Source organism: Chanodichthys erythropterus, chromosome 5 (assembly GCF_024489055.1).
Source record: "Chanodichthys erythropterus isolate Z2021 chromosome 5, ASM2448905v1, whole genome shotgun sequence".
Taxonomy (NCBI): Eukaryota; Metazoa; Chordata; class Actinopteri; order Cypriniformes; family Xenocyprididae; genus Chanodichthys; species Chanodichthys erythropterus.
The window spans coordinates 117,480-135,000 of NC_090225.1; the positions used below are offsets into that span (position 1 = coordinate 117,480).

The window sequence follows — 17,521 nt, forward strand, 5'->3', positions numbered from 1 at the left end:
ATTTGCTTAAGTGTAATCTGATATAATTAAGATTTTTTTTTCTGACAGTTTAACATTTTTTTTAACTATACTGAATAAACTGTATTAATGAATGAAATGTGTAAAGTGTAAAATATATTTTCTACATATATTTTATAAAATATATGTATAAAATATGCAGTATTTTATATAGTAATATTTTTAATAAAATATAGGTATAATATAAAATTTTATAAATATATTTTATAAAAAATTAATATTTATAAAAATATTGATTAAGATTTACAAATAAATTATATATAATGTTTTACTAATATTCATTATAAATTTAATATATGTAGAAAATTATAGTTTATCTAAAAATATTTATATATTTAATTATTTATAATCATCATTTACTCGCCATTATGGCCGTCATATAAGTTTATGTGAAATAAATGTTGATGCTTTTCTCACACAATAATGACTTTAATGATCTTTTATAGGTAAATTCTCAGCCATATTTGATGAGTGATTAATTTGCGGTTCATTAAATTAATTAATTAATCGCCACATCATGTAATTAATTAGACTAAAAGCTTGAATCACTTGTTGACAGAACTATTATATTATATTATATTATATTATATTATATTATATTATATTATATTATATTATATTAATCATATTAATCATATTATATTATATTATATTAATCATATTAATCATATTATATTATATTATATTATATTATATTATATTATATTATATTATATTATATTATATTATACTATATTATACTATATTATATTATAGTTCCCTCCAGTTATTCTTTAATTAACATGCCTTTAACTTGGAAAGTCCGGGCTTAGAAAAAAATCCCAAATATCCCACTATTCTTGCCACTTCCAGTTGTTCCTGTGCCCTTATCTCACATGATCATTCCAGCATGGATGGAAAGCAGCTTCTTTCCCGACTGAGTCTCGCGTCTCTATGGTGACGGTACGCTGGACCGGGTCACGGTTTGACACTAATGGTCCGTGTCCTCGTCCAGCCGTCCTGCAGGAGACTCAATTCCACTTCCTGTGCACCGAGGACATTTACTCATATCAGGCCCACTATAACACAGACAGTAGCTGTTATTCTCGAGCCTGTTTTAACAGGAAGTGTGTCTCATGCAGCAGACTCAGAGCATGACGCCTGAAACCGCAGCGGTTCACGCTGAACACATGATGCGTTTACAGACAGCCGTTCAGTGCTGAATCATGAGATTATGTGGAGCTCTCTAATTACAATTTCTGTTGTTAGACTGATGGATCTGACTCTGAGCTCTGATTGGATGAGTCATATTTAAAGACAGTGTAAGATACAGATGAATGCACAGCTGCATTACTGTAAACAGTTCAAGGGTTAGCTCACCCAAAGATGGAAATGATCAGAAACCCATCGCTTCTCTTCAGAAGGCCTTTATTAACCCCCTGGAGTCGTATGGATTATATTTATAATGTTCATTTTTGGGTGAACTATCCCTTTAAGCCTTGCCAATGTACATAATCAGCACGAGATGACGTGACAGAAAGTTTATTGCGCACACATCCAGAGCGCTGTGTCTCAGACGGCGCGGACGCTGAACTGAGTTCTTTCACTTCTGATTCTCTCAAAATGCCCAAAATGTCCTTGTGAAAACAGTCTTAAATGAACGGTTGCGAAGTAAAACGCGTGTGTATCAGTATATTGGATCCGTGCAGCTCTTAAAGTGACAGCAGCCTAATAAAGCTGCTGCGTTTCCAAGGCCAGGTCGAGTTGTTCCTGAAGGCTGTTGTTTGGTGTCCGTGTGTGAGACTCGAGACGCTCAGAGGCCGTTGGTTTCATTAATCTTGCACAAGCTCAGTGTTGGTGAATGAAGAGCTGTCATTTCCTGTTACCATCTTCACACAGAGAAGTATCAGCCTGATCGTCTCAAGATTTGAGTGGCATCTGTGGTCGGCGTCGTATCAGTTGATCTACAGCCACATGAATGAGTCACATGACACGTGAAGCTTAAGATGGGTGTCTGAGTTTAACACTGGAAACTCTTTGCTGATCGGAATATTTCTTACTTTTGGTTTGATGTTAACGGGGAACTCCCTTCCTGAGATGAATCTGAGTGTGAATCTGTCATTCCCATCAGTCCAGCGGGAGGTGTGTGCATCAAAGATCTCTTCATGAACCAGATTTACCTCCTCATCAGTATCCACACACACACACACACACACACACACACACACACACACACACACACATGCATTGCTATCTTAGTGGGGACTCTCCATAGGCGTAATGGTTTTTATACTGTACAAACTGTACTTCCTATCCCCCTACCCTACCCCTAACCCATCACAGGAAACATTCTGCATTTTTACATTTTCAAAAAAACATCTTTTAGTATGTTTATTAATCCATTTCTCTCGTGGGGACCGCTGGCTGGACCCCCAATGTAGGTGATCTCAGGTTTTTATTACATTGTAGGGCCATTTGGTCCCCACGATGTAATATGTCAGAACACACACGCACACACACACACACACACACACACACACACACACACACACACACACACACACACACACACACACACACACACACACACACACACACACACACATTCATATGGCTGGAGCAGATCAGGGTCAGTAAGAGATTAAGAAAGTGATTTTGTAAGGAAGATGTTGGACTCTGAATCTGATGGACATGTGAACTTGTGTATGGATGATGTAACAGCATTCATAATATACTTCTGATTATTATTTTATTGGGTCATTAAGTCTCTTAAAGAGTCACGAGACATGTTTCATGATCGTTTCTTTGTCTCGGGACTCATAAGAGTTGCAAAACTGAAAAAAAAAAAAAAAATCAGATTTTGTATGTTTAATTCATGTGAATCAGTTGAATCAGTTCAAATGATCCGATTCAGTGATTCATTTGCACCATAACTCAAAGATGTTACATATAATTGTTATTTTTCTAGGTGATTAAGTTGAAAAGAAATTAATAATTTTCAGCAAGGATGCATTAAATTGATCAAAAGTGACAATAAAGATATTTATAATTTTACAAAAGATTCAATTTCAAATAAATGCTGTTCTTATACTCATTAAAGAATCCCGAAAACTAAAATTCATGATGCTTTCCACAAAAATATTTTCAACATTGATAATAATCATAAATGTTTGTTGAGCAGCAGATCATCATATCAGAATGATTTCTGAATGATCATGTGACACTGAAGACTGGAGTAATGATGCTGAAAATCACAGGAATAAATTACACTTTACTATATATTCACATAGAAAACAGCTGATTTACACTGGAATAATATTTCACTGTTTTACTGTTTTTTTGCTCAAATAAATGCAGCTTTTGTGAGCTGAAGAGACTCTTTTCCAAAAATATTTTTACTGACAAACGTTTGAACGGTAGTGTGTGCTACAAACTACACAATATTAGTGTTTAATATTATCTAAAATTCATATATTGGTGCATATAACAGAAAATTATTAAATTTAATTCTGTGAGAAAGTTTGCAGAAAACATGTATCTCATTATTTTTAACTAATTTTTTACTACTTTCTACCTCTTTAAATATTTTGAATATTTTTGGTTGACATGATTGTGTCTCTGATGGAACATAATGACCGTGTGTGTGTGTGTGTGTGTGTGTGTGAGAGAGAGAGAGTGTGTGTGTGTGTGTGTGTGTGTGTGTGTGTGTGTGTGTGTGTGTGTGTGTGTGTGAGAGAGAGAGAGTGTGTGTGTGTGTGTGTGTGTGTGTGTGTGTGTGTGTGTGTCAGGCTGTGTCAGGGTGAGATCTCTCTTCTCCTCCTCTTCTGTCATCTCTTGTTTTATCTTCTGACTGAACAATGCCTCCTATTCTGCTCTTCCGTCTCTCTCTGTCCCAGACGGCCGATCTCTGCTCCTGGAGTTCACACAGCTATCCCAGCAGCCTCTGTGCGTCTCTCAGCAGAGATCATGTGCAGGAGCTTCAACGCTGAACTCAGTTTGTGTAGATTTGAAACAGTTACACGTTACATTTGTAAAGTTTATTTTCTCTCTAGTGTCGTTTATCGAGTGAAACGCTTCTCAAACAAGAGCAAATGTAGGGCGGGGCTTGATTGTGTCCGTGGGGAATTGATTGGATGTCAGTGGTTTGGTGGATCTCATGTGAGTGACAGGTCGCCCCGCTCAGTGCAGATCATGCAGGTTTTCCCGAACACTCCTCGAGGATGAATAAAGCTGTCTCCATCTAAGTGCTATTTTGGGCTCTGGTTCAGGAGACGGCGGATCCCTGTTTGGAAAAGCTGAGCTCACACTGTAATCAGAGCAAACCCCAGACCGTCAGATGTTGATTCAGCAGGTCTGTGACTGACATGAGGTCGTATCCTGAAGGAGCGTGATTACAGTGTCATCCGAGACGCTCACAGGAAGCTGACTCCAGAGCGTTAGCTAAACTCAAACGACTGTCAGATTCGAGAGATGGCCTGACCCGGCTGCGCTGGACATCAGATCCAGGAAATTGGGTTGGAATTTAATGTTTGGAATGTGGAAGCGGAGAACATCATGGCTTTGTTTCAAAACCTGGTGAGCTGCTTATGTAGGGAGCGTTTTAAGGCGTCATAGACGAAGGCTGTTTCTTGTGTCTCTTAAAGACACTGTAAAAGCATCGCTACACTGTTTTCTGAAGACATGCCTTAGATTTGTGTGAGAAACTGTGAGAAATGTGTGATTTGTGAACAAATCTAATCTTCAGTTGATACAGTTCACAGATTATTGAGGGATTATTCGGGATGCTGATCACAGTCTACGACTCGATCCTCTCTAAGTTTGGCCGATCTCATGAACCAAAAATGTGTCACTGATGCACATGCAAACAGATTCTGTTTTGTAACTTCTTCATAAACCGTAGTAAATCACACATCTTTATTTGGAGCAGGTCGTCTCGATTCAAACACATGATGCGTAGATCCTGAGAAAACATTGACACGCTGCTCGGCTAAAGCTGCAGCACTTCCGGGATCCGATCGTGCCGCTGTGCTTTCCTGTGAAACTGGATCTGGGTATGGTGAATGATGTGTTGACCAATCGGATGCTGTTTTACAGCTGGAGCGCGCTTGGATTGGATCGTTCGCTCAGATTGACAGCTCTTCATTTACCGTTTGCCATAGAATAGATGATCACTCATCCACCAGGATCTTATTACTTGTCACTTATTCTGTTATCTTTGTGCTTTATTGTGGAGTTTATGTTCAGTAAAACACACAAAAAAGGCTAGTTTTGTTCCAAATGAGATATCAACACAAAATTTGGCCCAGGAGTGCTATATAGTGGACTTCACTGGGGTTCAACGGGTTGAAGGTCCAAATGTCAGTTTCAGTGCAGCTTCAAAGAGCTCTACATGATCCCAGACGAGGAATAAGAGTCTCATCTAGAGAAACCATCGACCGTTTACTAAAAAAATGACAATTTATACACCTTTTAACCACAAAATCTTGCACTGCTCTGTGATGCTCCACGCATGACGTAATCATGTTGGAAAGGTCATGCGTGACGTGAACCTTCAACTTCAAAATCATCCAACATTGTTTTTACCTTTATTTTGTAAAGGGCGTTTGACTTAGTCTTTGACGTTCGCTTTGTAAACTTCAGCCTACATCACACGTGACCTTTCCAACATGATTACGTCATGCGTGGAGCATCACCGAGCATTTCAAGACGAGCATTTGTGGTTAAAAGGTGTATAAATTGTTATTTTTTTAGTAACTGATCGATGGTTTCTCTAGATGAGACTCTTATTCCTCGTCTGGGATCATGTAGAGCTCTTTGAAGCTGCACTGAAACTGACATTTGGACCTTCAACCCGTTGAACCCCAGTGAAGTCCACTATATGGAGAAAAATCCTGGAATGATTTCCTCAAAAACCTTCTGAAGAAAGAAAGACATGAACATCTTGGATGAGATGGAGGTGAGGAAATTATCAGGAAATGTTCATTCTGAAGTGAACTAATCCTTTAACAGAGAGCTGATCTCTCTTATAAAGCCTGAAGGATCGGGATCGTCGTCGGTATCGGCTGCAAAAATCCTGATCAGAACATCCCTAATTGTTGTTTTTGTTGATAACTAAAACTATTAAAATAAGCTGAAATAAAATAAAATGTAAATATTAGATGAAAAAAGAATTAACTGAAATAAAATAAGTTGAATTGAAAAGTAATATTAAATAGCACTGCAGGATCTACTTTGGTTTACGCTGTGTTTGGGAAAGTTTGAACATTGTGTTCATAAATCAGACGTCTTTCCCTGATTTAGACTATTTCAGCAGTCCTGCTCACACAAACTCCCAGCATCCTCCTCGTTTAGAGCATTTGTGTGTCTAATCCCACCGGTCAGGTGAACAGGACACAGGGGTTTTCCTTGAGAGAAGTGGGATTGCTCCTGGGTTTCTCCGGGGGCTCCATGACTGACAGAAATGGGAAAACACTGTCTGACTTTCTGCTGGTTTCATCAGCTGTAGTTCCTGCTGAACGTTCACGCTTCATTCTGTCACGTATAAAAACAACCGGAAGGGCTGGAGCGCAAACATATCAGAGTTTTAGACGCCATTTTTAACCTTTTTGGTTTTGGCACTTATGAATAATGGAGTCAGGGAAGAGCCATATTTAATTATTGACGGGATGAAAGCGAGGCGTTCAGTGGATTGTGTTCAGTTTAAAAACACAAATGTTCATCATATAAAGCGATCGAGTCTCAATTCATATGGATTAGTTTTACGATCTCTTTATGAACTTTATGAAGCGTCAAAGTGGTAGTTGCGTAGCTGTCAATGGAGGGAAATCTCTCAGATTTCATCAAAAATATCGTAATTTGTGTTCTTAGGATGAACGAAGGTCTTACAGGTGTGGAACGACATGAGGGAGAGTAATTAATGACAGAAAACCTCGTTTTCATCCTCGCTAAATTCACAATGGTGTCTAACATGACCTGATGGATGCAGACGGAGAAACGATGGATGTTTTCCTTTTTCCTTCCAGTTCCAGTTCATGCCAAGAGTGTGACAGATGCAGTCGTCTTGTATTGATTATCTGATGGCACTACATTAACGCCAGAGATAGCTGAGAACTGGATCTGAGGATAATGGCCTCTTTAAGATGTCTGACACTGTGAGGCATTAATAAGAAATGTTAGGACACTGCCATCGCAGTTGAAGCTAAATCTGCATCTAAATCTTCCTGCTGTATGTTTTAGTGTTGGATTATATATACAAATAAATATAAAAATAAAATCTATTTTAAAATACCAACACAGACCGTATCAGTGATGCTCTTCTGAAGCCGTGTGTAGTGATCTCTGTCCGGGATTCAGTGTTTAACGTCAGGTGGTTTGAGGATGGCAGTGAAATTCTTTCGTCGATGTTATCTAGTACTGACCCACATTTCCTCCAGTATTTACATCCTGCGCTGATACTGAAACCTCATCTGACATGCCGATCTTCAGCTGCGAGAGCGTCTCTTTGAAACTGTAGTGTGCATCACTTACACTAGATAAAGTCAAGATAACCTACTGAAAAAGTGGAAGTGAACTACACTAACAGAAATCATGAACTACACACTGGAACTAAAGGGAAAAATATTTATTTATTTATTTATTTAATATTAAAGGCATATATATATATATATATATATATATTGTTTATTTATTTTAAAATATTAATTGGATTTTATTTATTTAAAGGGGAACTATTATACAAAATTCACTTTTGCATGGTGTCAGGCTATAAATGTGTACACAACCACCCTATAATGTAAAAATCCAGCCACTCCTTTTTTTAATCCCCATAAATCATCATCAGTGTTTGAGAACAAGCCGTTTCCAGATCCCTGGCAGTGTGACGTCACATTAGCCACAGGCTCCGCCCACGAGTGTTGACAGACACTGCCGTTTGAACATAGAACCGCCCTGAGCGCGTTCACAGCCAGCTGTACACAGTCCGCCATTGCTGCACTGACGAGAACGTCTCCCAAGTGTTTTAGGTGTTCTGGAGCTGCATGGATTAACCCACAGAGCTCTCTCAATTTACTCCTGAAATCTGAGCCGCCGAAGACGAGGAGGATTCATTTTGTTTTCAAAGAAAATGCTCCCTCAACTCTACCGAAATTCGTTTATGTCTGCTTGAATCAGCTTTGTGAACGAACGTCAATATAAAGAGACAATACAGAACATACAGTCTCCAGAATGATGCTGGAAACGGCAGTAATGAAGGTGAGAGCACTTTATTACTGTTCATTGGAGTTGATTTACGGATATACAGTTTACCAGTTTATTAAGCACCACCTGAAAGGCATAAAGTCTTTATATATTAGTTTACTGTTAGTTGTAACGAGTGTTTCTCTGTAATTCGCTGTGTATGTTGATGATAATGCAAGGGAGAGAGAGAGTTTATGGATATTTTAATGCACACTTGCAGTGTTTTATTAAGCTCTTACAGAGATCTTCTAGCGTGAAAATGGACGCTTCATCTTTGGTGTGAAGTACAATAAACATCATAAATCTCATCTGTAAAGTTTTGGCCATCATACGGACACGCTCCGGTACAACGGGCTTGTACTAATATAGTGGAAGAAGACAATATAAGTTATAACTCTAATTGAAATAAACTATACCTGTTCTATCTCCATGCAGCATATATTCGCAGTTTGACATTATAGTGCGTCCTGACTGACTCCTGACACCGGAGAATCAGCTCTTGAAGCTCCGCCCTCTCAGGCCGGGAGCAGCAGCTCATTTGCATTTAAAGGGCACACACTGAAACGGCGTGTTTTTGCTCAACCACTAAAAGTGGCAATTTTAACATGCTGTAATAAATGATCTGTGGGTATTTTGAGCTTCACATACACACTCTGGGGACATCAGAGGCTTATTCTGCATCTTGTTAATAGGCATAATAGGTCCCCTTTAAAAATACTACAGAATACAGAAAATGCATTTCATTCTGAAAACTGCAGCACATTTATTTATTTGCCGGCAACCTGTCAAAATAAAAGCTTCATGAAATACTGTATGAAAAGGGGAATTTAGATTGATTGGGATATTTCATCTCAATGACTTTTTTTTACAGTACATTGGTATTATTCCAATATATTTCTCATTTTGATTAATGTATTTATTAATAATCACAATAAAATCTTAATTATTATTTTATAGTCGAATGAATTGGTCAAAAACAGTGTGAATGTGTCCTGTGAAATTCTTCAGAGTAAAAATCAAAGTTTGTTTGTCTTTCATGCAGATAATCAGTCTAGAATTGTTAATTCTCTGCAAGCTCTTCAAGTCCTCTGGTGAAACTTCCTGTTTTATCATAATGCAATATACTGTATATTGCAGAAAAACTAAATATTCCAATGTCAATGTCTAATATTGTAGTGCTTTACATGAAAATAATCATTTATGGAAAACATGATATCTGACAACATTTAAATCAGAATGTTATTAAAACACGTTATCGTCTCAGTCAAGGAATGCAGAACTCTTTAGGCCGAATCAAAAGTGTGTTTAAATCAAAGTGAAAATAGCAGTGTTTGGGTCAAATATATTCGACTGTTTGGTGTTAATGATCGTGCTGGGTATGAGGGAATATTTAAGATGATGGTTTATGAAATATTAGTCAGATGCATGCAAACACAAACGTGTGTTCAGGGAGCAGCGGATCTTCGGCCCATATTCCCTTTGAAGGTTGTTTATGAGAGAGCCGTAAACACGGCAGACGGGATTTCTTTAATCTCACTTCTGTTTCCTCTCCGCTCCACCCGTCAAACCCTCTCTCTCTCTCTCTCTCTCTCTCTCCTCTTCATCACTCGTTTCTCTGTGTGTGTGTGTGTGTGTGTGTGTGTGTGTGTGTGTGTGTGTGTGTGTGTGTGTGTGTGTGTGTGTGTGTGTGTGTGTGTGTGTGTGTGTGTGTGTGTGTGCGATGTGCTCTGATTCCTCACGCTCCGCTCTGAAGTTCAGTGGAGCAGGACGACCCTCACCGATCACAACACGCCTGTGTCATCCAACATGCATCCCAGCATGCTCTGGGGCACAGTTCTTTACACACAGGGCTCATACGTGCGTTAACACCTGATGCTGCAGTGTGTGGTGCAAAATAAATCAGTCGCATTAGATTTGAAGTCTGTCTACAACTTCCTGTCCGTTGCCTCATAGGTGAGTGACACACAGAAGTACAGCATCAAAACATTTATTGTTATACTGGTTGAACATCTCTGATGATGAGGGCGGGGCAACCTGTCACTCACATGAGATCCACCAATAGCAAACCACAACCATCCAATCAATTCCCCTCAGACAGAATCAAGCCCCGCCCTACATTTGTTCTTGTTTGAGAAGCAGATGTTCGTCACATTAGAGAAGAAAAGACTATCGCAACTTCTGTTTCATGCCGACTTTAATCGAGACAAGTGACATTATTTAAATAACACTTTATACTATAAAGATCGCAGCTTCACTGTAATAAACAGGAAAAATCAGTATTAATGGTGCAAAATTAATTGATTATGAAACAATTTAAGCTATAAAGCAGCTCTTAGACGATAATACTTATTCAGTTCAGTTTAAATATTGGTATTGAATCGCTAAAATTACAGAATATTAATTGTCTTTTAAGACATTTTTGTTTTGTTTTGTCCTTATTTTGGCTAAAAAGCGGGTCTGATTGGCATGTGAAGTGACCAGACACAGTTTGTTTTGACACGTCATTCAAAAGCAGCTTCATCTGAAATAAATGACTTCCTTCTGTCGTTTGAATGTTTTTCTTTGCAAAAGTGGCTCAACTCAGACATAAACAAAGCAGAATATGCTAATGGAAATATATGGGAGAATCTTTCAAAGATTTGATGCCACTCGCCAGTATTGACAAATCCAGGGATTATTTCGTCCTCATAAACATGCTTTTGTTTCCAAAACTGACATTAAAGTCAGCCAGTCAGATTGTGACTTCAGATTTCCTCCAGTGTTTGTAAATACACCATACTGTGTCAGTGAATGACCAGAGAGACATGAACCCTCTCAGATCTCAATCAGCTCTTCAGTTATGGTGAATGATGAAGGTTAATTGAGAGTGAATCACACTTTACCCCATGAACCCCAGAGCTCTGATTTACCCGCTCATATGTTCATTTCATTGATCTGTCCCTGTGAAATGTTCTCTTGTCCGAGAATGATGGAGTGTCATGTGATCTCTGATGTGTTTCAGAGACTCCTGTCAGTCAAACACACATGAATCATTCATGAAATCTGCATTAATCAATATCATTTTCAGTTCATGCATGTGTTCATTTAATTAATCGTTTATTGCTTTAGTTCATTTGCTTGATTGTTTCTTCCTTTCCTTTGTTTTTGCTGGCCCTTTTTTCTCTTTTGTTTGATATTTTTGTTTGTTTTATCTTTGCAGTTTCTTTGTTTCTTTCTTTTCTTGCTTGTATTCTTTCTTGAGTCATTGATGCATAAGGCAGACACTGTGGAGATAACTGTCCTTGACCCTTGACCTTGTTGACCCCAGCGCTGATGTGGGTTAAACACACACTCATTCATGGCTGTGAGGTCAGACAGGAGGGCAGTATGGGGTTTGTGTGTGTGTGTGTGTGTGTGTGTGTGTGTGTGTTCAGTGACGTGTACACCGATATTCTGCTCATTGTCAATAAGAGTAAGGAGCTAAATCTATTAAAATGAATCCAGTTTAATCCAGTTTTCATGAAATTTGCCATTACTTGAATTATTCACTAAGAAATGTGATTGTTTTACTGCCAAACTACAAAAACAAAATGCTGAATTTAAATGCAGTTTGTTGCATATTTTGCTTTTATTGTCCTGCTTCAGATGCAAGAAATGTGTTTCTGGCCAATAAAACATAAAGCATAACTCCAAAAGATTATGGTTACTGTTATTATTATGGATATAAACACAGTTTTTTGTGTGGACACGAGTTCATCTCCGGTGCAGGTGTCGATCAAAGAGCAGAGGATAAAGGACCTGATTGAAGACTGTGTGTTTTAATGAAGGATTGTGTGAGGTGTGTTTCATATGGAGATGATACACCTGATATTCAATGAGTTGCTTTAGTATTTGGCAGCTTTATTTGTTCAGATAACGTGTGTGTTTTGTAGTGTTAAAAACATGTTTGAGTCATTCATGCCAAACATAAATGTGAAATATAGCTGCGAGCAACAGTTATCGGGGTTCAAGCATGTGTAAAAAAGATATGTTGTTTTATTTAGCAACTTGTAACCACTTAAATAAAGATCATTTACAGCAAATACAGGCAATTTATCATAGGAAATATATGGTTTATAAAGCTTTTTAACAGTTATCGAGGTTGAGCTAAAAACATAGGACTAGTTCGCCAAAGTAGGTTTTAGAAATAATCTCCAATATTTAGCAAACGATTCGATGGACAGCGGCGGTCCTACAGGCAGAGTTGCTCTGAATGAGGAGTTCTATCATGTGGTACGAATGTTTGAGAGCGTACGTGAAAAACGTGAAGGCGCCCCCTGGTGGCCGATTTCGTTCTAATTTCTAGAGCTGCGAGTCAAACAGGCCCAGCGAGTTTTGTTCCAATCAGCTTCCATTAACCTTGTCTGATAGCTGCTCAAACTTCATTGGCCGATGGCGGACATGTTTTTTGAGATACGTCAATGTATTCATAGACCGTCATGACGCCTCGGACGAAGACACTGCATGCCAATGTCAATCGGTATAACGGTGAAGTAGTTATAGCCATTTTCATGTGTTTTTCCTGTTATAGCACCACCAAGTGACCAGTCGCCACGTCCTTTATCACGTGACCATAGGTGTGCTGAGTTTGTTGAAAATATCTCATTCCCTACACAAGTTATAGCCATTTTAGTAAAAGTGGCTCCGCCCACTTCGAGTGTTTTGGCGCCCCTTACAGTGAATCAAAATTTCAACTTTTATTTTGATAATCATTGACAGTCAGACTCCAGAGAATCTCGCTGCACTGGTTTGGTTCTGATCGGGTCAACGACTAGTTCGCAAAAGTAGTTTTTTCAAAAAATCCAAAATGCCCAAACATTTCTCCAGAACGATGAGCGTTTCCGTCTTGAGTCGAGGATTCCCGCGATACAAGACACTCGAGTCTACGCCTGACGGTTCAGGAGTTATGACCGATTTCATACTTTTGACCGCTGTAGCGCCCCCGTCAGGCCGATCGGGGCGAGCATTGGTGACGTTGTAGGCGGTGTGAGCACTACCAGCCCTCAGTGTTTCAGGTCTCTGCGACTTACGGTTCGGTCCGATTAGAGGAGAATGCTGGAAAATGTAACAATGACAACAGAGTTTCAGCTCTACACGCTAAACATCATTTCTTATCCTTTTCCTTTCTTTTAGTTTATAGGTGAAATGTGACCTAGACATGTTTCAGGAGATCCACACATTAGTGTGTGTGTGTGTGTGTGTGTGTGTGTGTGTGTGTGTGCAGCACATGTTGCTGTGTTTTTGTCCATGTTTGCATCATGCTCATGTGAATCCGTGCGTCTCTGTAGAGCTGCCGGAGAACTGGACGGACACGCGGGAGACGCTGCTGGAGGGGATGGTGTTCCAGCTGAAGTATCTGGGCATGACGCTGGTGGAGGAACCCAAAGGAGAAGAGCTCTCGGCCGCTGCGGTCAAGAGAATCGTTGCCACAGTAAGTACACCACCTGACCCCACTGTACACCACCTGACCCCACTGTACACCACCTGACCCCACTGTACACCACCTGACCTCACTGTACACCACCTGACCTCACTGTACACCACCTGACCTCACTGTACACCACCTGACCTCACTGTACACCACCTGACCTCACTGTACACCACCTGACCTCACTGTACACCACCTGACCCCACTGTACACCACCTGACCCCACTGTACACCACCTGACCTCACTGTACACCACCTGACCTCACTGTACACCACCTGACCCCACTGTACACCACCTGACCCCACTGTACACCACCTGACCTCACTGTACACCACCTGACCTCACTGTACACCACCTGACCTCACTGTACACCACCTGACCTCACTGTACACCACCTGACCTCACTGTACACCACCTGACCTCACTGTACACCACCTGACCTCACCTGACCCCACTGTACACCACCTGACCCCACTGTACACCACCTGACCTCACTGTACACCACCTGACCTCACTGTACACCACCTGACCTCACTGTACACCACCTGACCTCACTGTACACCACCTGACCTCACTGTACACCACCTGACCTCACTGTACACCACCTGACCTCACTGTACACCACCTGACCCCACTGTACACCACCTGACCCCACTGTACACCACCTGACCTCACTGTACACCACCTGACCTCACTGTACACCACCTGACCCCACTGTACACCACCTGACCCCACTGTACACCACCTGACCCCACTGTACACCACCTGACCTCACTGTACACCACCTGACCTCACTGTACACCACCTGACCCCACTGTACACCACCTGACCTCACTGTACACCACCTGACCTCACTGTACACCACCTGACCTCACTGTACACCACCTGACCCCACTGTACACCACCTGACCTCACTGTACACCACCTGACCCCACTGTACACCACCTGACCCCACTGTACACCACCTGACCTCACTGTACACCACCTGACCCCACTGTACACCACCTGACCTCACTGTACACCACCTGACCCCACTGTACACCACCTGACCTCACTGTACACCACCTGACCTCACTGTACACCACCTGACCTCACTGTACACCACCTGACCTCACTGTACACCACCTGACCTCACTGTACACCACCTGACCCCACTGTACACCACCTGACCCCACTGTACACCACCTGACCTCACTGTACACCACCTGACCTCACTGTACACCACCTGACCTCACTGTACACCACCTGACCTCACTGTACACCACCTGACCTCACTGTACACCACCTGACCTCACTGTACACCACCTGACCTCACTGTACACCACCTGACCCCACTGTACACCACCTGACCTCACTGTACACCACCTGACCTCACTGTACACCACCTGACCCCACTGTACACCACCTGACCTCACTGTACACCACCTGACCCCACTGTACACCACCTGACCCCACTGTACACCACCTGACCTCACTGTACACCACCTGACGCCACTGTACACCACCTGACCTCACTGTACACCACCTGACCTCACTGTACACCACCTGACCTCACTGTACACCACCTGACCCCACTGTACACCACCTGACCCCACTGTACACCACCCGACCTCACTGTACACCACCTGACCTCACTGTACACCACCTGACCTCCTGACCTCACTGTACACCACCTGACCTCACTGTACACCACCTGACCCCACTGTACACCACCTGACCCCACTGTACACCACCTGACCTCACTGTACACCACCTGACCCCACTGTACACCACCTGACCTCACTGTACACCACCTGACCCCACTGTACACCACCTGACCCCACTGTACACCACCTGACCCCACTGTACACCACCTGACCTCACTGTACACCACCTGACCCCACTGTACACCACCTGACCCCACTGTACACCACCTGACCCCACTGTACACCACCTGACCTCACTGTACACCACCTGACCTCACTGTACACCACCTGACCCCACTGTACACCACCTGACCTCACTGTACACCACCTGACCTCACTGTACACCACCTGACCCCACTGTACACCACCTGACCCCACTGTACACCACCTGACCCCACTGTACACCACCTGACCTCACTGTACACCACCTGACCTCACTGTACACCACCTGACCCCACTGTACACCACCTGACCCCACACTGGTTTCTCGCAGACATTGAAAGTAATTTTTTACAGTTACAAAGAAACTGTAAACATTGAATTCAATATGAAATTTGGAAATAGAAAAACTGAAAAAAAAAATATATATATATATATATATATATATATATATATATATATATTTTTTTTTTTTTCTTGGATAATCTTTGTTTTATTTACTACTTTGAAAAATCATCTTTTACTGTGCAACTATTCATATAATATATATGAATAGTTATATATATTTAATATATATTCATATAGTATGAATAAAACATAAACACATTATATGTAAGTTTTCAGCATTTTTGATCATTTTCACAAAACTTTCATGGCCCCAGAATATTTTGTTGTGTGAATATCTGAACGTGCTTCATTTTTTATTATCAACATTTGAATGTTGGAAAGTTTCACCACATTTTAAACAAAAAGCTGAGAAAATTGCGTTTTTTTTCCGAGACTGCATTCCGGATGTAGGATTCGGAACAATAATCAAAACGTTCCCTGAGTCGACATTTCATTCAGTAACGTTTGATTTACATGAAGTTTGACGCGTCAGAAATCGCTTGTTTCTGCTGCTTCTTCGCCTGTTTTGATCCTGAGATTTCTTTTCAGAAGATGTGTAATAGCGCCCCCTACTGTATAAGAGTGAAAACATGGATTGGCGGTGAAATTACGTCAATGGCGGGGAAGAATCACTTTTTTCTTAGTGTGAAGAACATGTTAAAATCTCTGAAGAATCTTGTGTGGGATGGAGAGCTTCAGTGGATGATAAGGGAACTATTGTTGCCTTTATTTTCAGGAGTGTAAGTGAACTTCAGGAAAAACTGCTACAAACGTGTAGAATTTGATCCTCTAAACTGTCTCTAATGGTTTGTAAGTGGTGCTAATGGGTGTGTGTGTGTGTGTGTGTGTGTGTGTGTGTGTGTGTGTGTGAGTGTGTGTGTGTCTCAGGAGGGTTCTGGGTGTGGTTCTGTGTGTGTTTGAACAGGCTGAATCCTGTCGTGATGTAAGGTTGTTTTGAGGTTATTAAACACTCCAGATTGTTGCAATTCAGTAATAAAAATCAGTGGCATTCCAAACGGACTGTGTCAGCGTGTGTGTGTGTGTGTGTGTGTGTGTGTTTGTGTGTGTGTGTGTGTGTTTGTGTGTGTGTGTGTTTGTGTGTGTGTGTGTTTGTGTGTGTATGTGTGTGTGTGTGTGTGTGTGTGTGTGTGAGTGTGTGTGTGTGTGTGAGTGTGTGTGAGTGTGTGTGTGTGTGTGTGTGTGTGTGTGTGTGTGTGTGTGAGTGTGTGTGTGTGTGTGTGTGTGTGTGTGTGAGCCATTCAAAGCCAGATGCGGAGTATTCCTACTTGATATCTCTAACTTCTGACTAGAAAGGTGTTTGATTGCTGCTTTTACATATGACGATATGTAACAAAACTAATACATATATATATATATATATATATATATATATAAACAACAACAACAAAAATTTTATTTCGATTCTTGCAATTAATTATTCATAAGAAATTTTATATAATATATTTATATGTAAAAAACGAATGAAAGCGCTGCAGTGAAGTGAAGCATTAATGAAGCTGTAATGGATGATTATCAAATAAATGTGATTATCATTAAAAACAGTATAAGAACAGCATTAAAAACAGGGAAATGAACCGATAATTTAAATTA

At 40.7% G+C, this 17,521-nt stretch overlaps 1 protein-coding gene across 3 annotated transcripts in view; it reads left to right on the top strand.

Annotated features, from left to right (window-relative positions):
- Positions 1 to 17,521, top strand: part of ldlrap1b (low density lipoprotein receptor adaptor protein 1b) — a 38,706-nt gene that overhangs the window by 4,186 nt on the left and 16,999 nt on the right. For all 3 annotated transcript variants that reach the window (XR_010895174.1, XR_010895175.1, XM_067385564.1), the window contains exon 2: positions 13,539 to 13,681. Coding sequence is in view for 1 of the 3 variants with exons in the window: in XM_067385564.1 (XP_067241665.1) it covers positions 13,539 to 13,681 (143 nt within the window). In the remaining 2 variants the exon portion in view is untranslated. The remainder of the gene's footprint in view (positions 1 to 13,538; positions 13,682 to 17,521) is intronic.